This window comes from Scylla paramamosain, chromosome 31, assembly GCF_035594125.1.
Source record: "Scylla paramamosain isolate STU-SP2022 chromosome 31, ASM3559412v1, whole genome shotgun sequence".
Lineage (NCBI taxonomy): Eukaryota > Metazoa > Arthropoda > Malacostraca > Decapoda > Portunidae > Scylla > Scylla paramamosain.
In genome coordinates this window covers 5,445,850-5,470,087 of record NC_087181.1, presented here as the reverse complement: position 1 = coordinate 5,470,087, position 24,238 = coordinate 5,445,850, and the positions used below count along the sequence as shown (strand labels likewise).

General features: G+C 42.4%; 2 protein-coding genes across 2 annotated transcripts; both read left to right on the top strand.

Moving 5' to 3' along the window:
- Positions 1-108: 108 nt before the first annotated feature.
- On the top strand, positions 109-4,717 carry LOC135116413 (uncharacterized). The gene is made up of 2 exons (XM_064033862.1): positions 109-267; positions 383-4,717. The coding sequence occupies exon 2, from the start codon at positions 393-395 to the stop codon at positions 1,629-1,631; it is 1,239 nt and encodes a 412-aa protein (XP_063889932.1). The 5' UTR covers positions 109-267; positions 383-392; the 3' UTR covers positions 1,632-4,717.
- LOC135116287 (uncharacterized) lies at positions 2,348-4,491 on the top strand. Its single transcript, XM_064033650.1, has 2 exons — positions 2,348-3,193; positions 3,313-4,491. Exons 1-2 carry the CDS (start codon positions 2,348-2,350, stop codon positions 4,489-4,491), a joined length of 2,025 nt encoding a protein of 674 aa, XP_063889720.1.
- Positions 4,718-24,238: the final 19,521 nt, after the last annotated feature.

Below are 24,238 nucleotides of genomic sequence, written 5' to 3'. Positions count from 1 at the left end.
GTAGTAGTGGAACTGTGCTCATTTTATTATTTTTTTTCAAAAACTGTGGATTTTTTTGTTATTTACTGGTTCCCAGAAACCAGTTAATTTTACTTCGGCAAAATCACCTATCTGCTGGGCGGACATTTCCCATGAGAGAGTGCGTCACGCGCTGCCGGCAGTTCTTTGCTGATCGCCGCGTCGGGCAGACACGGTCATTCTGGGTCATACGGACTTCCAAGTTTTTGCTGTTTTCTTTCAGATAAGGCCACGATACTTGTTACGCAGGTACAGTGCCTTCAACTTCGTTACCCGTTTTTGGGGCGAGTTGTATTATTGGTATGTCAGTCTCCACTGACGATGGAACTGTGGGAAGCTTACGGCTTTGTTCTCCTTATCGCAGTGCGGCAGCCATGTCGGAGTCTGGTGAAGCGTCCTCTGCCTCTCGATCCCCTTCCCCTCCTGCCCCACGTGCCTTCTGTGGGCCTTCTCCTCTCCCTGGGTCCACTGTTCGCCCTCAAGATGACGACGACAGGCACAGGGATCATTCATCTCGTCGCTTGAGTGGGAGGCATGGTTGCGTGAGATTACGTAACAGTGCTGACGCACGTGGTTCCCGCGGCACTTCTCCTGCTCCTCTCCCTTGGTCAGTTGTGTTGGACGCCTTGACTGATTTGCGGGGTGAAGTGGAGGCCTTGAAGGCAGACAGACGGCAACTACCACCCCCTACTGGGTCGGCGCAGGTGACTGTGGAGGACAGTACTCTGGGGGGCAGGGGTTTGTCGCCTCCTTGTTCTGCCACTTTTTCTGGTTTCTCGGCCAGGATGAGTGAGGATGAGGCAGTGTCGATGCCTGCCGCCCCTGCTGACAGCACCTTAATTCAGGGCACTAAGGCCTTTGGTCCTTCTGACACGGTGGTTGCTGACATTGACAATAGAGTGGCAGAGATGGTAAACTTTCTCTTTGATAATGGTATGAGAGAGGAGGACTACAAGGCCATGTGTGAGGACGATGTTGTCAAGAGGCCTAATAACTGCCATGCTCTTGCGCCAGTGGAATGCAACCCACAGGTGTTGGAGGCCCTGAAGCTGGATGCCAGGAAGACAGACTTCCGCTTGATGGAGGTAAATAAGGACATCCTGCGGGCTTCAACCATTATCACCAAATCCTTAGTGGCGCTGGATGATTTGGCTGAACAGGAAGGTAACCCCAAGTTGGCACATGAGGTGAGCATGCTAAATGGTGCCTTGGCATTGCTAGGCAATGCCAATCACAGGAACAATTTGGCCAGGCGTTTTGTCATGAAACGCGAGTTAAACTATAAATATGCTCATCTTTGTTCAGATAAGGTGCCAATTACTCGTTTTCTGTTCGGTGACGATGTGTCCCAGTCTGCCAGACAAATTGAGGAAGCGGAGAAACTGCGGAGTAAGTTCTCGCAGAAAAAGCCTGCCTTTACTAGCAAGTTCGCAGGTAAACGCCCTGGTGGATATTGGAACAAGCCTGCTAGTAGGGGTTATTACGCCAGGTTCCAACCCTACGGGCAACAGAGGTATGGCTCCAGGGCTGCCCCACGACTGCCTTCCACTCGTCAGGATGTGGAGCCAAAAAACTCCAAGGGCCGGGGCGGCCGCAGCAGGCAGCCCCAGTAAACTTACAGGCAAGTGCATGTTTTGAAGCTGGCAGATTACACTCTTTCCTGCATGAGTGGCGTAAAATTACCAGTGACCCTGTCATTTTGGATATTGTTCAGCATTGCCACCTTGATATTGATGTCGATAGTGTTCATCCTTTATTTTTTAATGATTTGGAATACAGGTTCAACACTGTGCAACAGGGGATAATTTCTGGAGAGATCAACAAACTTTTACAGCTTAAAGTCATTAAAGTCACACACAAACAAACTCAGCAGGTTATCTCTCCTATTTTTTTGCGAGAAAAGAAAAACGGGGAATTTCGCCTGGTACTTAACTTGGAGAGGTTAAACAAATACATACCATATAAACATTTTAAAATGGAAAATTTTGAACAGGCCATCAGGCTCATCAACCAGGGTGATTTTTTGGCTTCTGTCGATCTCAGGCATGCTTATTATTCTGTTAGGGTTGCAGATGAGCAACAACGATTTTTATGTTTTACATGGCAAGGTGTTATCTATCAATTCACCTGCCTCCCTAATGGCATTTCTGAGGGACCTCGACTTTTCACCAAACTGATGAAGCCAGTATTTGCTACTTTAAGGCAGGAAGGATACACTATCACCAGCTTTATAGATGACACATTAATTTGCAGTAACTCTTACTCAGGATGTCTTCAGGCGATTCAGGCCACCATTTCTCTGTTGCAGAGGTTAGGCTTTTGTATCAATATGGAGAAGTCTGTTCTCACCCCCACACAATGTATTGAATACCTAGGCAATGTTATTAACACCAAGTTCATGACTGCCTCTTTACCTGAGCGTAGACTAATCAAAATTCGCCAAGGATGTGCGGAACTTTTGTGTAAAGATGTTGCCCCCATTCGAGCAGTGGCCAGGGTGATCGGCCTCATGGTGGCTGCGATCCCAGCAGTGGAGTTAGGTAAACTTCACTACAGGAAGTTGGAGGGGGGAAAAATTGCCGCTTTGAAACAGGAGTATGGTAATTTTGACAGGCCTTTGAATATTACTGCAGACATGAAACTAGACCTTTCCTGGTGGTTCGACAATGTGGACAGACACCACAGACACATTTTTAGGCCAGGGACTGACATCGATTTATTTACTGATGCCTCCAGCCTTGGTTGGGGGGGTCATTTGGGGTGTCAGATTACAAGTGGTACTTGGTCCCTGGATGAAAAGGAGCTTCACATTAACATCCTGGAGATGAAAGCCATTCTATTCTCTTTGCAAGCATTTGAACATGAGCTGGAAGGTAGACATGTTAGAGTTTTTTGTGATAATACCACTGCCATAAACTATGTCAATGAAATGGGAGGCACAAAGTCCAAGTCCTGTAATGATGTTGCTACCCAGATTTGGGATTGGTGTCTGGAACATGACTCATGGGTTACATGCTCGCACATACCGGGGAAGGACAACACCTTGGCTGATGTAGCCTCTCGCAAGATTAATGACAGACATGAGTGGAAACTCGACTCACACATTTTTACTACCTTGTGTAATGTTTTTGGGACACCATCCATTGATTTATTTGCCTCAAGGCTTAACAAACAGGTTAATACATTCTGTTCGTGGTTGCCAGATCCGGAGGCTAAATATTTTGATGCTTTTTCCTTGGACTGGTCAAACTTTGATTTGTCTTACATTTTCCCCCCATTCTCATTAATTGCTAGGTGCCTTCAGAAGTTACGTGCGGAGCAAGCACGAGGCTGGATGGTGGTTCCTCTGTGGCCGTCCCAGTGTTGGATGGGCATGCTGCTCCAGTTGCTAATAGACTTCCCACGTTTGATAACGAACAGGAGGAATGTTCTAACACACCCGTCCACAACAGATCCACATCCCATCATGTCCCACACGAGGCTCATGGCATGCCTTCTGTCAGGGAAAACTTGCAGAAACGAGGAGTTTCGCCGGCTGCTGCGGACATCATACTGGCCTCCTGGAAACCAGGTACTGAGAGGCAATACCGCCCACATGTCCAGAGGTGGTCGTTGTTTTGTGGTAGACGGAATGTCGATCCCACTTCTCCAACTGTAGGTCACATTGTAAATTTTTTGACGGAAACCTTTGACAGGGGTGTGGGTTATGAGTGTGTGAACACTGCGAGGGGTGCCCTGTCTTCTCTCGGCATTGTGGTGGACGGATGCAGGGCAGGAAATCACCCTTTGGTCATCCGATTCATGAGAGGGGTTTTCAATCTTAGAACTCCTCAGCCCAGGTACACTGACACTTGGGACGTCCAACCTGTCTTAGAGCAACTAAGGTCCATGTTCCCCTTACATGCATTAACCCTTAAAGAATTAACGCTAAAATTGGTTATGATGATGGCCTTAACTCAAGCTGCCAGAATTCAAACTTTACAACTACTGTTACTCAGAGACATGCTCATTAATGAACACTCCATTTCAGTACAGTTGGGGGGCACTCTTAAACAATCCAGACCAAATTTTAACATCAACAGGGTCACATTCCATCGTTACCCTAAGGATCCACGATTATGTGTCTGTAGCACTCTCCTGAGGTACATTGATGTGACTAAAGAGCTTAGACGGGATGAGATGCACACTGATGCCAGGCTCCTCATTAGCTTCATAAAACCCCACAAATCAGTTTCCAAAGACACTATTGCCCGTTGGGTCAGGACCATTCTCCGCATGTCAGGCATAGACATCTCAAAGTTTTCCGCTGGTAGTGTGCGGCCAGCAGCAGCTTCAAAAGCTGGAGTGGCGGCTGTCCCTGTCGCATGCATTATGGCTAAGGCGGGCTGGTCTAGGGAATCTACCTTTGCAAAATATTATAATAAGAACATTGTGGCTGCTTCTGACCTCTTTCAGGATGCAGTGCTAGAATAAGACATAATTTGGGTTTGTTGCTGCACTCCAGTGTTGCAGTACACGGATGTTTTAAGTATTTAGTATCTAGTACCTTAGCTTTATCTTATGATGTGAACTGTTACCATTTTTCAACATTGTTTGTAGATTGGATTAAGTTGGATGCAATGTACCTTATTTTATACACCAATTGTATGATTGTCTCATGTACAAGATCCTTCCATGGAATAATAGTTATAGTACTGTTTCTTGTGGGGCATTTCCTTTTCCTCTCTACTATTGCATCCTCCCTCGTCATCCACATGGCTTCAAAGCCTCATGGGAAATGTCCGCCCAGCAGATAGGTGATTTTGCCGAAGTAAAATTAACAAAGTACACGAGACTTACCGTAGGTCAGTTGAAGTGTACTTCTAATTTTTCGAGGCAAATCACCTCTGCTGGTGCGGAGATTTCACATGCCCTCCTCTCCCTCCCTACCTTAAGCTCTACAAGTTACTTAATTTCCTAATTGGTTCATCATGTGGATGTCGAGTCCTTGCTTTAAAGTCTGCCGGCAGCGCGTGACGCACTCTCTCATGTGAAATCTCCGCACCAGCAGAGGTGATTTGCCTCGAAAAATTAGAAGTACACTTCAACTGACCTACGGTAAGTCTCGTGTACTTTGTTAATTTTTTTATTATTTTCTGGTTCCCTGGAACCAATTAATTTTTTCCCATAGGTTCTTCATTTCCCATAACACACATTTGCCCTAATGAATACTACATTGAAACGATTCGTGTTCATTGTCACGTACCCTGCTGTATTTATATTATGTACAGCGAGACAAAGTAGAGATAGCAAGAAGATAGAGAACAGAGAAAGATAAAGAAAAAAGAGAAGAGACAAGGAATGAGTCACTGATGCATCAAGTCAAGCCACACTGTATATTACTATAAACCTTATATAAAATAGAAATTGTCCTTTGCAACTTAATTTCCCCATTTCTCATTCTTTCTGAAAGTTAAAAATAGTGTAGAAGAGTTGCTCCCTCCCATAGTGTAATAAGTTTTCACCCAGCACCTCTAATAAGAGTGTAATAATTTTTTAAATGTAATGTTCCTTTTAGAGTTAGATTCAGTGGAGGGAAGAAGAGTACGTGGGATGGAATTCACTCCCCAGCTCCACTTCCCCCTTCCCTGCCTCTGTCATGTGCCTGACATCACCAGGGCAAGTCAACAACATTTCCTGTGCATGCAGCTCAGTAGAAGCCCAGATATCATAAGGAGTAGACACTTGGCATAGAGAAAGACATGTTAAGGTGTGTATAAGGGAGGATACTGTTGATTTATATCTACGTGTGGAATGCTGGTATGACGCCTTGTTATATTGGTTATTATTTTGACCCTGTGGGAGGTCTTGATTATATTGCTTAGTATTTTCACCCCATGGAAGGTCTAGATTTGAGTGTGGACTGAATGGTGTGTGGCCCTTCCTTAGTTTCCTGCTGTTCCTGCTAGTGGAGAGTGACTCCACTAGCAGTTCTAATATGTCTGGCATCTGCTGTGTCCTTGTGCAGAGTATTGCTCTCCCCCTTCCTGCCTAAGTGCAGTGTATTGTTGTGGATCATTCTGTGTTGTGTGTGTCAAGTGCTACTAATGTCTGGGTTCACAGCTGTGGTTTTCTGGCATTAGAGGACTGTATAATACAATAATTAATAAAATGCTACTGTGAGGCAAGTTGCCTCAGATAAGCTTGTGTGGTGCCAGGGAATTGGTGCTGTAGAAAGCTTTGCCACAGCAGAGATGAGGCTTGTGTGTCCACTAGTGACTGCAGAGGTGCCAATGGCACAAGCAGAAGACCTGCCAGTGTCAGGTGTTGATTTTCTTCTAAGGAATGACCTGGCAGGTGAGTCTTCCATCTGTGGCCAGAATCTCAGAGGAGGCATTGGTGGAGAGAATTCAGACTTGAGTAATGTTGTTATTTGCACTAAGGTGAGGTGAGCACCCCAACATCAGGCAACTGCACCCTCTGTAACTCATGGGATCAACTGTAATAAGGCAGGGTCACTGAAAGAAGAGTACAGAGTGGATGTAGATCTGCAGTGAGGGCAGAGTGCCCAGAGGCCTGTCTCACTGCTGGTGAGGATTTGGGCGATCTAGAGATGAACTTGTCTTGGAGTCATTGTGCTGGGGCTGACTGCAACAGAGCAGCGTTGCCACAGGAGGTACATGACTTTGTTGGGAGTGTTGCCAAGGGTGAGGACAGTGTTTGAGTTAGTTTGTTTGCTGGCTTGCCTCACCCTGCAGAGCATCCTGGTGGTGGTACTCAGTCTGAACCCAGTATGATGTGTCTGGCATGTTAGGTATCACTGCTGAGGGTGTGGAGGTTCCTAACTTTGCTGGGGAAGTAAGAGATTCCTTCCCTGAGGAGTGTACAAGAGATGGGGAGCAAACTACTCCCCTGTCAGGACTAGATACAAGGGTGTTAGCTCACACAGTGAGCCACCCCTTGTGATAGCTGAGGCTACAGCTGCTTATGTATCAGAAGAGGATTCTGTCCCTTGGGAATGTGTGGTCCTACTTCTTGCCAAGGCAGGAGAGAGCAGCAAGGAAGTAGAGAGTCAGGAGGAGTTAGTAGAAGATAACAATATTGTGCATAGCTGGTGGAGAGAGGACAGAAGTTTGATGCTCCAGTTTGTTATGCCATCCGCAGTTAAGAAGGCACATGTGTAGGTAGCACATGGAGGCCCAGTAGTTGGCTGATTTGGAGTCACATTGAATCAAGAGCAGTTGTGGCAGTTTTGGTGGCTGGGTACAGCCATGTTTGTTGATTGTTGCCATGTTTGTTGAGCTAGCAAGACTGATTACCTCTTGTCTGGGGTCCCTCTCCCCTGTGTTATGGTGAGTGTTGTTTTCCCTGGTCTGGGGATGATAAGAGATGTTACTCTTTCTTGTGGGAGTTGTAAGAGTGTTGTAACTGGTGCCATGGTATAGCATCAAGAGGCAGTGTTTAGTGAGGCTGCCAGCCATAATGTGTTGCTTGCTGCTCAGAAGACACCCACAGCATTGTTAGGGACTTCATGTGGACAAATCGTTGTTGTGTCAGGTGTTAGACCTGAGTAGGATAGTATGCGATGATGAGTGCTGTCCTTCTCAAAGCAACATGTGATGTAGGCCATAATTAGAGGGAGAAATGAGAATGCAAAGAGGGAGATGGGAGAAAAGAAGGAAGGAGAGATGAGAAGAGAGATGAAGGGGGAGAGAGAGAGAGAGAGAGAGAGAGAGAGAGAGAGAGAGAGAGAGAGAGAGAGAGAGAGAGAGAGAGAGAGAGAGAGAAGGTGACACATTCCTTACATGTAGGTAAGCCCACTACCAAGTTAAGTGTAAGATTCTCTGTGCTAAGTCACTCTTCTTCCCCACATAATTTTTCCTACTTCTAATTATCCTTTCATTTTGAATCTCACCCAGTAGTTAGCTAAGGAGTTTTCAATGCTCATACCATAATCAGTACAGCACCCAGTCCCCCATAGTTTAGTCACCAAAATTTTCAGAAGAAAAGCGTCTTATTGTACCATGTTAACATCTAATGTGAGTGAGAGTGCAAGGTGGTTGGGCAGGGTTGGGTTCCCCTTCCATCTCCCTCCTTCCCTCCCACATGAGTCATGCCCTCATGACCACAGAGAGCTCAGCATGGCACATTTCCCACACTTTGAGTCAGTCAGTCAGTAGCTTGGACAAGACAAATGTACCATGGTAGGCAGAGTTTTCAGTGAGACCAGGCAGGATACAGCTAGACAGGGCAGTTGCTATGAAAGGGTACTTGATTAAGTTACTGCAGTATGCCCCTGCTCATTATATACATAGTGTTAGGGGTCTCCATCAGCTTGCCTATGAGTGCATTCTTGTAAGGCACTCAGCATATATTAAGATGTGACTCCTCACCTCATAGTGAGGCAAATACTTGGTGTTACAGTTTATTATGTAGGCAATTTGTCTGTGTATATTTTGTTTGTTTAATGCTACTGCGATCTGGGGTGTTCTCAATGCCTTGAGACGCAGAGGATTAGTGTACGCTGCCTTGTAGTAGATTATCTTCCTTCCCTGGGCTGTGTCATTTCTTAAAGGGGACAGAGCTTGTCTTCTAGGAAGTTGAATATCATATTGCTCAGGAGGAGATAGTGTTCTACAGAAGTGGGAGGATTTTGTCTTGTTGTCTGAAAGGGTGGTATTCTGTAGAACATTATAATCTTTATAATTATGTGTTTGTCATTTGTTGAAACTGTCTCTCACTAGAATGTGGCTGACGATGCTTTCCCAGTTGTTGGAGTTAGTTGTTATTGTAATATTTCCTTGTCTGTGGGTGGGAGAAACAGACTGACAACCTCATGTGTGTAACCTGTTGTTATGACCATCTGGTAAAGGTGCAAGAGTCTAAAGAGAACCTTGTAACCCATCTTAAGCTTTGTACTCAGTCACATAAGGGATGACTTGGGGGAAGCTAGTCCATTTGAGGTAGCTGTGGGAAGGACAGGGATTTGTGCTCATAACAGAAAATGACGACCTTGCCAGGATTGTTAGAAGCTTCATAGCCATGTGTTGGAGACTGGTGTTTGTTTGTTTCATTGTTCTTTGTTTTCCTACACTTAGTTTACACCATGGAGGGCAAGGTTGGTAGCCGAGGTGACTCATGACCTGAGTCTCCAGCTTCTGCTGGGAGTGGCAGTGTAGATTAGACACAGATTGGTGTCAGGAGACAGAGTCCTACAGGTAGTGCCCACAGACATATAAGTCCTACTCATAGTACTGGTGGATATTCCCAGACAGAAGGAATGCCTGAGAAGTTGAGATTCAAGTTGAGATGAGGAGAATGGAGCTGGAAGCAGAAGTCGAGAAGAGGAGATTAAAGACTAAGGAGACTAGGAAAGCTAGGAGGCTTGAGGCTGAGAGGGAAGCCAAGAGGCTCGAAGCAGAAAAGGAGGAGAAGGAGAAGGCAAAGATGTATGAGAAAGAAATGAAAACACTTGAGGCAGAAAGGGAAAAGGAGGAAGCTGAAAAGAACTGGATGTTTGAGTTGGAGAAGACATGGATAGAAGTTAATTCACCTCATGGCTTGAGGAGAGGAAGAGAGAGGGAAGGTAATGTAGAAAGCCAGATGGTAAAGAGTTTAAAGTTAATTCTGGAGTTTAATGAGAAAAAGGTGACAGAATGGTTTCAGTAATTTGAGAAGGAGGCCTCAGAATTTGATTGGCCTCAGGAGAGATGGGTTGGCCTGGTTGCCAGTATGGTGAAAGGTAGACTTTGGGAGTTTATGACAGGATGTCAGTTGAAGACTTGGAGGATTACGTGGAATTCAAGGCTGACATCCTGAGAACCTACGAGCTACTGCCCATGGCTTATAGGTCGTAATTCCATGGAGGAAAGAAAAGCCCCAGTGACTCATATTTCAATTGTGCTCGCTACCTCAAGGAGGTATTTGAGAAATGGCAGGCTAGCAAGTGTGTCACCTCCTTCTGTGAGTTAACAGAACTCATGATGATGGAGTAGTTTGTAAATGTGGCAGAGAAGCAGTTAGTACCACTGCTCAGAGAGAAAAGGTTTAAGACCTTGAAAGAGGCAGCCATGTGTGTAGATGACCACGTGTTGGCATACCAGCTTGTACCATGATGGATTGGTAGTACATCTGGCAGGGTCAGGGATGTTGTGTCTGGTGACATGGCAGGTGCCAGTTTGTCTAGAGTTATATACATTATACTACATTATAGTAGTGGCTTCAGTAATAAGTCGGGATGAGTCGGCCTTGTCTCTACCCAGCCCTCAATGCAGACAGACTGGGAGCATGCAACACAGCACTCCTGCGTACAGAACCCAGCCCATGTGCCATTATTGTAAAAATATTGGCCATTTTAAAATGTAACTGCCCCAAGTTAGTGACTGCCACTGCTTCCAAGATCCCTCAGAAGCCAGTGACTGGTTGTGTCTCAGGACCAGGAAGGCAGGGAGTACCGTCCCCTCATCTGTTGTTACCTCATTGACATCTGTGAGGTTTGGTTTAGACTGGCGTCGTCCATTCTTGTGTCCAGGCACTGTTGAGATTCATGCAGTTGAATACCCTGTCACTGTTTTGAGAAACACAGCAGCACAGCATCATTGATGAATAATAGGAAGAGAGTGGGTGACAGGACAAAACCCTGAGGAACAACACTGTTAATAGATTTAAGAGAACAGTGACTGTCTACCACAGCAGTAATAGAAGTCAGAAAGGAAACTTAAGAAGTTACAGAGAGAATAGAAGCTGTAGGAGAGTAGTTTGGAAATCAAAGCTTTATGCCAGACTTTATCAGAAGCTTTTGATATGTCTAAGGCAGCAGCAAAAGTTTCACCAAAATCTCTGAAAGAGGATGACCAAGAATCATTAATGAAAGCCAGAAGATCACCATTAGAGCAGCCTTGATAGAACCTATACTGGAAATCAGATAGAAGGTTGTGAAGTGATAGATGTTTGAGGATAGATTAAAAACTTTATGTAGGGAGGAAATTAAAGCAATAGGACAGTAGTTTGAGAGATCAGAACAATCACCCTGTTTAAGAAACAACTGAATGTAGGCAAATTTCTAGCAAGAAGGAAAGGTAGATGTTCATAGACAAAGTTGAAAGAGTATGACTAGGCGAGGTGCAAGCATGAGGCACAGTTTCAGAGAAAAATAGGAGGGATCCCACCAGGTCCATAAGCATTCTGAGGGCATGGAAAACATCACTGCAAAGGATCTTAATAGGTATCATGAAGTAGTCAGAGGATGGAGGAGAAAGAGGAGCAAGCCCTGAATTATCCAAAGTAGAGTTTTTAGCAAAGGTTTGAGTGAAAAGTTCAGCTTTAGAAATAGATGACATGGCAGTGGTACCATCAGGTTGAAATAAAAGAGGGAATGATGAAGAAGCAAAGTTACTGGAGATGTTTTTGGCTAGGTGTCAGAAGTCACGAGGAGAGTTAGTTCTTGAAAGATTTTCACACTAACATCATTTAGTAATATTCAAGATAATATCACAAGTATATCTGATTCAAAATAGTGTTGCTACATTTAGAAAAGCAGCTATATTATTAGCATTTCTACTGCTAGAAGTAACTTTTACTTAGAAAGTAAAGGTTGCTTATAGGAACAACTTCTAGGAGCAAAATCAAGAATGAAAGCACTGTTAGGAGTGATTCTAGTGGTACTTCTAGGAATCTTTATTAATATGGGCCTACATCTCTTGCCAGGAGAGAGAGAGAGAGAGAGAGAGAGAGAGAGAGACAGAGAGAGAGAGAGAGAGAGAGAGAGAGAGAGAGAGAGAGAGAGAGAGAGAGAGAGAGAGAGAGAGAGAGAGAGAGAGAGAGAGAGAGAGAGAGAGAGAGAGAGAGAGAGAGAGAGAGAGAGAGAGAGAGAGAGAGAGAGAGAGAGAGAGAGAGAGAGAGAGAGAGAGAGAGAGAGAGAGAGAGAGAGAGAGAGAGAGAGAGAGAGAGAGAGAGCCGCCCAGTGTGGCAGTATCCTCGCTTAGTGAATGTGGTAACACTGCAACAAAAATTCATAAATGGTAATTCACACCAACAGGACGCAGGGTCAGCCAGCCCAGAATCCCACTTTTTCCACAAGTGCCATACAAAGTAATTCTATCCTGCCTCAGTGAGAATGCCCACATACCTGGTACTCTGTACTTGTATTTCATAATACATTTTACTTGAAATTATTTGAACATGCTAGACATATATATTATTATATATCTTATTATATAAGACATTCCTGTTATATGGATTTATCACATACACCACATAATTTAATTCATCAAGTAAAACTTGTGGCTGGCAGCATCAGTTCAGCAATCACCTGCTTAAAGACACCTTGTATTTTCTGCTAATGACTAAAATGTATCTGAAAAAGCACATATACATACCTTTTGGCATCTGTAAGGAATAAATCCAGCTGAACACCAAGAAGTGTATGGCTTTTCTTGCCACACACACAGCAACAGAGGCAAGAAGCATCACATGGCAGAGAGGGAGGTGTGTTTGAAAGATGTAACCCAGCACCACTTGCTGCTTGATTGGCTGCACAGCTAAAAATCATTCTATCACTAATGAATAATTTTAGGAAAGCTACTGAGGCTGGCTGAAATTTTATTCTTTTATACTTGATTATGACTTTTGTTCTCTTTTGGGTATTGACCTGAACTTACTAGGTTTATAGGAAAGGAGGAAAATAAATAAATAATCAACACGAACTAATCTTCAACAAACTTACAGTAACTTGGAATTTGGACCCAAGTGTGCCATGATACAGTTCTCCCCCCTTCCTATCTCTCTCTCTCTCTCTCTCTCTCTCTCTCTCTCTCTCTCTCTCTCTCTCTCTCTCTCTCTCTCTCTCTCTCATTCCCTTCTTTGTTCTCCTCATAAGAATATATGATAGTCAACTCACACAACAGTATATATATATATATATATATATATATATATATATATATATATATATATATATATATATATATATATATATATATATATATATATATATATATATATATATACACTGCCATATAAGACACCTTTTTCCCCAAAAAAAATGCTCCAAAAATCAGCTTGCATCTTATGGCCCAATGGTTAGGTTTCAGTAGGCCTATGGGTTATGGTGATTGACTGATTGATTGATACATTTATTGTTGCATTAATAATGAAATACAACAAAGGAGGAGGACGGACCTTGCTACCCACCCCCTGGGCAAAGACTTAAGGGAAGAGTATCAAAAATATAAAAATATAATATACATTACAAGAATATAAGTAAATAAATAAATACAGATATTGCACACCTTATTGCATAAATATCCTACAGTCTGGGAGCAAACGTAGGATATTCCTTGAGTATAGCCCTGAGAGTGGCTGAGTCTAAGAAATGGTCAATGAGGGTATACAAGTCATGTTGACCTTGCAACCTAAATTTAGCAATGAGAGGACATTCCGTGACATAATGACGCAGAGTGTGTCCCCTTGGTGCAGCACACAGCACACGGGACATGCCAGGAGAAGCACTGACTTCCTAAAAGTATTTATAGCCTAATCTGAGCCTCATTGCCACCCTATCATGTGATGCAGTGTGTCTCCCATAGGTATAAGCACAGCTCTGGGAGACACGTACATAGTGAAGACTACTGCCACTGCCCTTATGGCTACAAAACTCCAATTGATCACTAATGCTACTATGTACAAAGTCCTTAATGCTACTCTTAACATAGCCCAGAGTGTATTCAGCACCAGGGTCCACTGTGTCGTCCTGAAGGGCACATTGAGCAAGGCGGTCTGCCTCTTCATTAAGCGGGATACTCACATGAGAGGGTATCCAGGTGAAGTGAACCATGGCACTAGCACCTTCTAGGGTGTGGATAAGATCAAGACATTTATTAATTAGATCACATTTCATGGAGGAGGTAGATTGGAGTGCATACAGTGCAGCCTGACTGTCAACAAAGAAGAATACATCCTTACAGAGAGGTGCCACAATATGGAGCACCTCTAGAACAGCATACAATTCTGCCCTAGTGGAGGACATGTGTGCAGGGAGCTGCCTGGAAACCTCAGTGTCAGTGTAGCGATTGGCAGAAATGTAGTTGCAGATGAACAGCCCACATCCAGACCTGCTGCCATTGACTGAACCATCACAATAAACATGAATAGCCTGAACATGGGGGTACTTGGATAATTTAGTCATGAACATGTCTTGCAGCACATGAGGGAGCCAGTACCTCTTGGGCTGATGCAGTGAGTGAATATCAACACCAAAACGGTGTTTCGGCTTCATTCTGAACAAGCTCTAGGGGACGGAGCTGGGTGGCACTAAACTGTACTAAAATAGGAGCTGCGTAGTCAATGAGGGACCATACGACAGATATATAGAACATCCTTAGGACTGGAATGCCAGCCACCAGGCCCCTGTTTGCTAGCAGCCAAAGTGGCACTAGCCGTGGCAGACAGAGGTCTCAAACATAGTGTACAGCGAGGAGTGACTTCCTGAAACTCAGCTGTACACCCAGGTACTTGTGTGTATGAACTCTAGGGATGGGAACATTATTTGCAGTGGGCAGAAGAGAGACCTTCCCTTTGGCTTGAAATTTGGTTTTACATTCATTAATTACAAGTCCCATTTGAACACACAATGCTGCTAGTTGCAACAGAGCTAACCGGAGAGTCCTGGGTGTGGGGCATTGGAGGAGTATGTCGTCAGCATAGATGAGGACCTGGGTGCCCTGCGGGAAGGAACAATGCGCAATTTTGTCCATTAAAACGTTGAAAGGATTAGACTAAGGACTCCACCCTGTGGTGTTCCAAGCTCAAAGACTTCCTCAGAGGAGACTGCACCTTGAAACCAAACCTGTGCTGTTCTATTGTACAAATAGTCCATGATCCATCCTACTAATCTACCTTTGACACCTTTGAGAATGAGTTCCTCCATAATAACATCATTGTTGGCCCTGTCAAAGGCACCCTTGAGATCAACGAAAGCTCTGCAGGTAGCATCCTTATTTATAAGGCACTCAACAAAACAATGACTTGTGGAATGACCTTTTAGGAAGCCATGTATATTGCCAGAGAGTACATGGCCCACCTTATATATAAGCCTGTTCAATATTACCTGTTCCATCATCTTACACAGACAGCTGGTGAGAGAAATGGGGCAAAAGGTGCCATCACCTTTGGGGATTGGGATGATAATGGCTGTTTTTCATGAGTGGGGAAGCTTGCCTGCAGTGAGAGACATGTTAAATAGGTCTAAGAGAGGGTTGTCTACCTTTACCTCCAGGAGGGCATTGAGGATGTCATAGGTGATGCCATCCTTGCCAGGAGCTGTTGACTTGCCAATTTAACTGCTGAGAGAAGTTCATCATGTGTGATAGGCACACAGGTGTCATCTGTAACTCTTCAGCCAATTGTGGAACATTCTGAACACAGAGAAAGGCAGAAAGCAGCATAAGGTAATATCACAGTCATAATTGTTTAGCGACAGTTATGATCACGGATAAACTGGCGTGATATTTCCTACTCTTCTCTGCTGGTTTGAGCTGCAACTTGGACCAAAGCCTGGTTGAGAGATTAGCTATAAAGTTCAGGGAAAAATGGAGCTTATTGTATTTTTTAAAATATCCTTGCCAAATTATGGGTGCATCTAATATGCCAGGAAATATAGTATATATATATATATATATATATATATATATATATATATATATATATATATATATATATATATATATATATATATATATATATATATATATATATATATATATATATATATATATATATATATATATATATATATATATATATATATATATATATATATATATATATATATATATATATATTGCTGCAGCTGGAGGTGCTGTTGGTAGCACCGTGCCACTGGGTGGTGAAGGTAGGCATTGGCAATGATGCAGTAGCTGCTAGCAGAGGCAGCCTAGAGGGACCGGAAGTTACATGGAAGGTGATTGGTCAGGAAAGCAGCAGTGTGCTGGCCAATCACAGAGGGACTGACCTTATATAAGAAGCTGCAACAGTCCCCATGAGAAAGAGAGCACTTATTTATTGTCTATGGCACACTGCCATGCCAGATAGAAGTGAAGCCAGGAGAGAGCGAGCACCCGTTTCCTGCCAATGACTTTGACACCAAAAAGAAGTGAATCCAGGAGAGAGAGAGCATCTGTTTCCCACCTACACAACACCTGTGCCAACAGTCTGCAATATGCTCCCCTTGTGTTACACTACAACGCTAGTTGCCCACTGCTGCCACTCCGTGACTGTGTCACGGAGCATACTGTGAGGATTGTGTGCCCTGGCAGTTTGAGACAGTGAGTATCTGACGCTGAGGTGTATGTGTGACACTTGCATGGTCTGTTACAGTGTGGAATACTAGAGGAGACACTGGTGCGACACTGTTGGCGAGCCATGACTCTGTAGTGTGCTGTGCGGTGCTGCTGTACTATTAAGTGGAACATGCTACCCAGCAATATAGATGCTTTGCTGAGTGAGGCCTGGTGGTGTGAGCCTTACTTGTACAGTAGCATGTTAGTGTGCCTTGTGTCCTGTAGTTCTGCTTGATGTGAACAATAAAGATGGGAGTGCCAGTGAGACAGTGTTTTGTTGTCTATCCCTCTCTCAGTAGTCTGTTGAGTCCAGAGAGGTGCTGTGTTTGCATGCCTTGAACCCACTAGCCAAACGAACCTGCCAATGACAGCAGTTGTGGATCCCTTTTATGTGTCCTGACTGCCCTGGGCTGCTGCAGTGGTAAGTGTATAACTGACTGTGCCTGAAGGTTTGAAGTGGCATGCACAATAGTGTATATATATATATATATATATATATATATATATATATATATATATATATATATATATATATATATATATATATATATATATATATATATATATATATATATATTATATTTGCTGGTGCATTAGATGCACTTTTTTCTTGAAAAGAGGGTATCTAATAAATACTCCATATCTAATGCAGTCGTGGTACAGATACTTAGGCTTCTAAGCCTATGGCTATGGCAGTGGAGTTGAGGCAGAAGCACACTACACACAAATGTTGTTACTACTAATAAAATTCTCTCTCTCTCTCTCTCTCTCTCTCTCTCTCTCTCTCTCTCTCTCTCTCTCTCTCTCTCTCTCTCTCTCTCTCTCTCTCTCTCTCTCTCTCTATTTTAATTTTCTATGTCTCGTTCTATTTATCAATTCTCAGGATTGTTCTTACTTTTACAGAGAGAGAGAGAGAGAGAGAGAGAGAGAGAGAGAGAGAGAGAGAGAGAGAGAGAGAATTTTAATGCAAAATAAAATTTGTGCACACAACTGTTTTCAAGACTGAAGATGCCAGGAACATTCGATGACTCACTGTTTTGAGGTTGGTCTTTATTTAGAATGGTATTTTGCACAAAATCTGAAGGTCTTTTTTTGTATCTGATGTATAGGATGACCTGTTTTTTGTATATTTTTTTTTGGATGATTCAAGTGCCATCTTATACATTGAGGCATATGGCAATTCATGTTTTTGTTTAACTTTTTTTTTTTTTTATCTATAATTAGGTTATTTTCATTCAATTCTATGTTTAGGACACAACATTAACCAATAAGAAAAAAAATAAAATAAAAATTCACAAGGTGCCACTGTGCATATATATATATATATATATATATATATATATATATATATATATATATATATATATATATATATATATATATATATATATATATATATACACTACTACTACTACTACTACTACTACTAATAATAATAATAATAATAATAATAATAATAATAATAATAATAATGATAATAATAATGATAATAATAGTAATAATAATAATAATAACAACAGTAACAATAATACATTATTAATATTGTTATTATATAAGTTTAGTAATTTTCCATATGAATAAATATTCAGTAAAGTTTGTACATCACATTTTTTTTTTATCATCATTCTTCACATAATTCTAGTTGTAATATTTTAGTAAATTTTCAAAGCATTAGAATGTGTGAAAATAGATTTACCTTATTCTCTACAACATATTTTTTGTTGAAATATTCAGTGCCATCACCACAAGCTGCCCTACCTCACGACGCTCTCTTCACTTATAAAATCTTTTGTTTTGTTAGGTATAAACTATTCTAAAAAAATAAATAAATAAATAAAAATAAATAAAAAAAGTGATACTTTCTCATTAGCTTCAAGTTTTGTTGAACATGTATGCAAGGTAAGAATGTTAAAAGATGGGGGCAATTTCAGTTGTATGAAGATGTGTCTTACCTCAAGGAATAATGACATCATACTAAGGAACACAGTGAATCTTATGTGTGTTGTTAGGTTTGGTGCGTAACTGACCACTATTTTGTTTTGGTACATGCAATGTAAACATCATCACCCAGTTTCTTCCTTACTGGTTATTTTTTTATAAATTTTATTTATAAAAAAATATTAAAATTTTATTTTATATAAATTAGCAGTAAGTCTGACCTGTTGTGCATCATTATCTAGCAAAAAAGTTGTTTTTATGGTGTAGAAGCAGTCATCACTTTGTTTACATGTGCGAAGATGTTTGGGGTTTGATTTAAGGGCCACTGTTGCCATAGACTTACCACTAGCCACTGCGTCAAAGCTGAAGCTTGGCCTTATAAGACACTGGCTCATTATTGGAGACTTTTTTTTTGTATTTATTTATTTATTTTTTTTTTAAGCATGTTTTTTTTTTTTTTTGCCATCAAATACAGCTCCATGGAGACCTGGGGAAGGATTTCACTGGGTCCCTGCAGCCCATCCACAAGGGAAGCATATTGAACAGCCTGACAAGGGTCTCTCACTGCTGTTACACATGGGGAGGGGAGAAACACACAAGCTCTTGCCAGACACACTGTTTATTCACCAAACTGCACAGGCACAGCTTACAGTACCTGACTGATACTTGCATACCACAGCAACTCTACATACACTCATTGTCCACACACACTCACTGTCCTGGCACTCAGTATCACAGCAGGGTAGAGAAGGCACTTCCAACAGCATGGAGGTACATACAATGGTGCTGGGCAGGTCTGTCACATAGTGAAGTCTCGCTTCCCCTCTCAGTGCAGTTACGCAACAACTGCCATCCCCTCAGGCAATAGGCACTTATCGAAATGATAATTACTCCCAGCGAGGTCTAAAGCACTGGATCAGGGGGTGTTGTGAACTTATTATTAAACCAGCTGTGACCTCACTGAACATTTCCCTTTATGTCTCACAACACAAGGGGGCAGTCACAGCCAGCCCTCTAAAAACAACTCTCTTCCTTCACACAAAATTACAAGCACCTAATTACACACAAACCCTTCACTCAAAATTCAAAATTATCATGGCGACTCCTACACCAGCTTTAGAGTCCCCATCTGGGGAGGGGACCACAAATGTCCCCAGGTCAGACTGCTTTTCTGATATTGACCCTAAGTGTCTTGATACCCCACCTCAAGTTTTTCTTCATTAACTTTTGCAACATTTATGGTCTTAGATCTAATGTTCAATCTGTAGAATACCAGCTCTCCTCTACTAAACCTCATCTTTTCCTCACTGAAACATGTGTCTGAGGCAACTGACAGTAGCCACTTTTCTGTTCCCTCCTACTTTCTCTATCCTCATCTTCAATCCAAAGCTGGATGTTGCGTTTATGTGCGCAACAACTTAACCTGCTGTCATGCCCACACTCTTGAATCTTCTGAGATTTCCACCATCTGGTTATGACTACAGAGTCACTCTCAAACTAAATTTATCTGTGCTGTATACCTCTCACCTAACTCCTTGGACTATAAGCAATTCTTCAACTACTTAACTTCCAAAGTGGAGCACATTCTGACTCTCTTCCCTTTTGTGGAAATCTCCATCCTTGGAAACTTCATTGTTCACTGACCATCCTGGTGAACTAGCCTTCAACTTTGCTATCCTCCATGACCTAGAGCAATTGGTGCAACACCCTACTCGTATTCTTGACCGTCTTGGTAATACGCCCAACATTCTTGACCTTTTTCTAACCTCTAATCCTGCTCATGCTGTCACCCTCTCTTCTCCTCCAATCACAGTCACATATCTATATCTTGTCCTATCGCTCCTCAGGATCCCCCTATGCAGAGGTGCCTCTGGCATTTTGCCTTTGCCAGATGGGAGGACCTAAGGAGTTGTTTTGCTACTGCTTCTGTGTCAGAGACCCATCTCTATGTGCCAAGCACATAACAGAAGTGATAGTGTCTGGCATGGAAGCATACATTCCTCATTCTTTTTCTCAACCCAAACCTTTCAAACCTTGGTTTAACACAACCTGTTCTCATGCTATACATGATAGAGAGGCAGCCCACAAAAGATACTTAAGCTTTCCATCACCAGAATCTCATGCGGTTTATATTTCTGCCAGGAACCATGTCAAGTCTGTTCTCCAACTAACCAAAAACTTCTTCATTAATAGAAAGTGTCAAAATCATTCAGGATCTAACTCCCCTCATGACTTCTGGCATCTAGCCAAAAATATCTCCAGTAACTGCTTCTTTCCCTCCTTTATCTCAACCAGATGGCACCACTACTATCACATTTATCTCTAAAGATGAACACTTCACTCAAACCTTTGCTAAAAACTCTCTACCTTGGACAATTCAGGGCTTGTTCCTCCTTCTCCTCAACCCTCTGACTACTTCATGCTACCTATTAGAATTCTTCACAATGATGTTTTCCATGCCCTCGCTGGGCTTAACCCTTGGAAACCTTATGGACCTGATGGGGTCCCTCCTACTGTTCTCTGAAATTGCGCCTCTGTGCTTGCACCTTGCCTAGTTAAACTCTTTCAACTTTATCTGTTAACTTCTACCTGGCCTTGCTGGAAGTTTACCTACATTCAGCCTGTTCCTAGATAGGGTGACCATTCAAATCCCTCAAACTACCATCCTATTGCTTTAATTTCCTGCCTACCTAAAGTTTTTGAATCTATCCTCAACAGGAAGATTCTTAAACATGTATCACTTCACAAGCTTCTATCTGATTTCCAGTATGGGTTCCATCAAGGGTGCTCTACTGGTGATCTGGCTTTCCTTACTAAGTCTTGGTCATACTCATTTAGAGATTTTGGTGAAACTTTTGCTGTTGCCCTAAACATATCAAAAGCTTTTGATAGAGTGTGGCACAAAGCTTTGATTTCCAAACTACCCTCCTACAGCTTCTATCCTTCTCTCTGCTACATCATCTCAGGTTTCCTTTCTGACCATTCTATTGCTGCTGTGATCGACAGTCACCGTTCTTCTCCCAAATCTATTAACAGTGGTGTTCTTCAGGGTTCTGTGTTGTCACCCACTCTCTTCCTATTATTCATCAATGAATAATACTGCTGATGATACCACCGTGCACTTTTCCACATCTTTTCATAAATGTCCAACACTTCAAGAAGAAAACATTTCATGCAGGGAAGCCACAGAACACCTGACTTCTGATCTTTTTAAAATTTATGATTAGGGCAGAGCAGACTTGATACTGTTCAATGCCTCAAAAACTCAATTCCTCCATCTATCAACTCAACACAGCCTTCCAGACAACTATCCCCTCTTCTTCAGTGACATTCAACTATCTCCCTCTTCTACACTGAACATCCTCAGTCTGTCCTTTACTTATAATCTAAACTGGAAACTTTACATCTCGTCTCTAGCTAAAACAGCTTCTATGAAGTTACGCGTTCTGAGACATCTTCGCCAGTTTTTCTCACCATCTTCCCAAGCTGCTAACTCTGTACAAGGGCTTTATTTGTCCATGTATGGAGAATACTTCACATGTCTGGGGGGGGGGGGGATTCCACTCATACCACCCTTCTAGACAGGCTGGAATCAAAAGCTTTTTGTCTCAACTCCTCTTTAACTGACTGTCTTCAGCCTCTCTCTTTCATCACCACAATGTTACATGTAGCCGCACCGGCTGGGCATCAATTGGCTCTCAGGTGATCTGTTTTACTGATCACACCCATCATCGTAGGGTCGAGGAAAGGCAGTTCTCCCTGACACGTTTATTGATGAGGTAGGCATGACCGTAAGAACTGCGAACAAGTTCTCGGTCTCAATTTCTTACAAAATAACATTATACACTGATATTAAACACTTTCAACATATTACAATATTCATTAACAATACATGCAATTGACTTGGCACTATGACAATCAGTTTTTACTACAAAATTACAGAAGTACATGAGACTTACCGTAGGTTAGTTGAAATGTGCTTCGGATTTTGCGAGGCACATCACGTCTGCTAGATAGTAGAGTTCACATGAGATACACTACACTTCGCCACACAGTCAGTCTTTAAAGATACAACTACCCACATGAAATATTATCTCCCAACCCTTCCAGTCCTTGAATTTTTGTTGTGTAAACCAAGAATCATCAATTAACAAAGGGAGGGAGTGGAGGGCATGTGAACTCTACCATCTAGCAGACGTGATGTGCCTCGCAAAATCCGAAGCACATTTCAACTAACCTACGGTAAGTCTCATGTACTTCTGTAATTTTACTTCGGCAAATCACTTGTCTGCTAGATGGTGCCATTCACATGAGATTTTAAAGTCATGTGGGTGTTGTATGTAAAGGGTTCTGTCAAATTTCACATTTTGTAAATAGGTGTAAATAAAAGTTCCTATTACAAAAACCCCATTGTCATTTATGAAAATAGAACATGATTTTTACTGCTGATAACATTTCAAATCTTACATTATACAGAGTCTGGCACTGCTTCTTGAAAAAGGGTCTATTTCCCCTTGTATATCCTTATTATAATATTTAGCAAATGTGGCTTCCTGCGTCCAACCAGCTTTTGCCATGATGGTGGCAATAGGCACATCCAGTGCCTTGGCCTTAGACACTGACACAGGTCTAATACTACCTGCTGTGTACCTCTTGGTATCAATCCCACACTTACATAACATGGTCTTAAGCCACCTTGCCACCATGTCCTTAGAAACACCCCTATGGGGTTTTATATAACTTATGAGTAGCCTCCCATCTGCATTTCCAGATTCTGTCCTTAGCCTCTCAGTTCTTTCTATATATTTTTTCATAGCCTTAACTACACACAATCTGTAATCCTGAGGATAAGCTTTAAATACAATAGTACGAACATTAAATTTTGGCCTGCATTGCTTGATGTTACCTCCTAACAAAACTGAAACAGATTCTTCTCCAAATGCCATATTCACCAACAATAAGTGCAAAGTTTGGATCCTGGCTGCTTGTGTCATTGCCATCAGCATCACCATTTTTAGCGATAAGTCTTTCAGTGTTAGGCTGTGTAGTGGTTCCATGAGTCTTATCTTTTGTAATACAAGTTTCACATCCCAGGTCGTTGCGTACCTGGGTGTAGAAGGGCCTAAGTTGAAGACTCCCCACAGAAATCTGTTGACAAGTGGGTGATTGCCCGCTCTGCAGCCTTCCACCATAATTCCTATTGCAACTAGAGTCCCTCTCGCCGTGTTAATGCTTTCATAACCCACGTTCCTTTGAAAGTTACGAGACAGAAAGTTTAATATATCTGCTATAGATGGTGCAATGGGATTAATGTTCCCTCTACTACAAAAGAGTGTCCACCTCTTGATGTGAGTGTTGTATTGTCTACCTGTTGCTGGTTTCCAAGAGGCCATAATGATTTCCGTACCTTCTTTAGATATGCCACGTTCTCCAAGTTGTTTCTGGACAACTGACAAGCCATCAAATTTGTGTGTTTCATTATTGGGTGTTCCTCAGCAGTTGACGGATGCATTAGCACATTTTTCCTTCTCTGTATGACCCGAGGGTCGTCTACTAGCATCCAAAGGAGCACCCCCATCCACGGTTGTGATGGCCAAAGTGGCACTATGATCCATCCTCTGGTCCTTTCCTCCCTTAACTTCAGCAGACATCTAGAGATCAGAGAGAAGGGAGGAAAGAGGTAAACCAATTTAAATTTAGCCCACGGAATTGTAACTGCATCAATATATGCAGCCTCTGGATCTGGTGTCCATGCACAGAATGGAGTCATTTGTTTGTTCAAACGTGAAGCGAATAGGTCTATACAAGGATTCCCAAATATAGAACACAATTCCTTAAATATCATCTCATTCAGCTGCCACTCATGTCCGTCATTAAAGTAACGTGATGCCTCGTCGGCCATGACGTTACATTTGCCTGGTATGTGGGAAGCTGTCAGCCATACCCCATTACTAAGACACCATTCC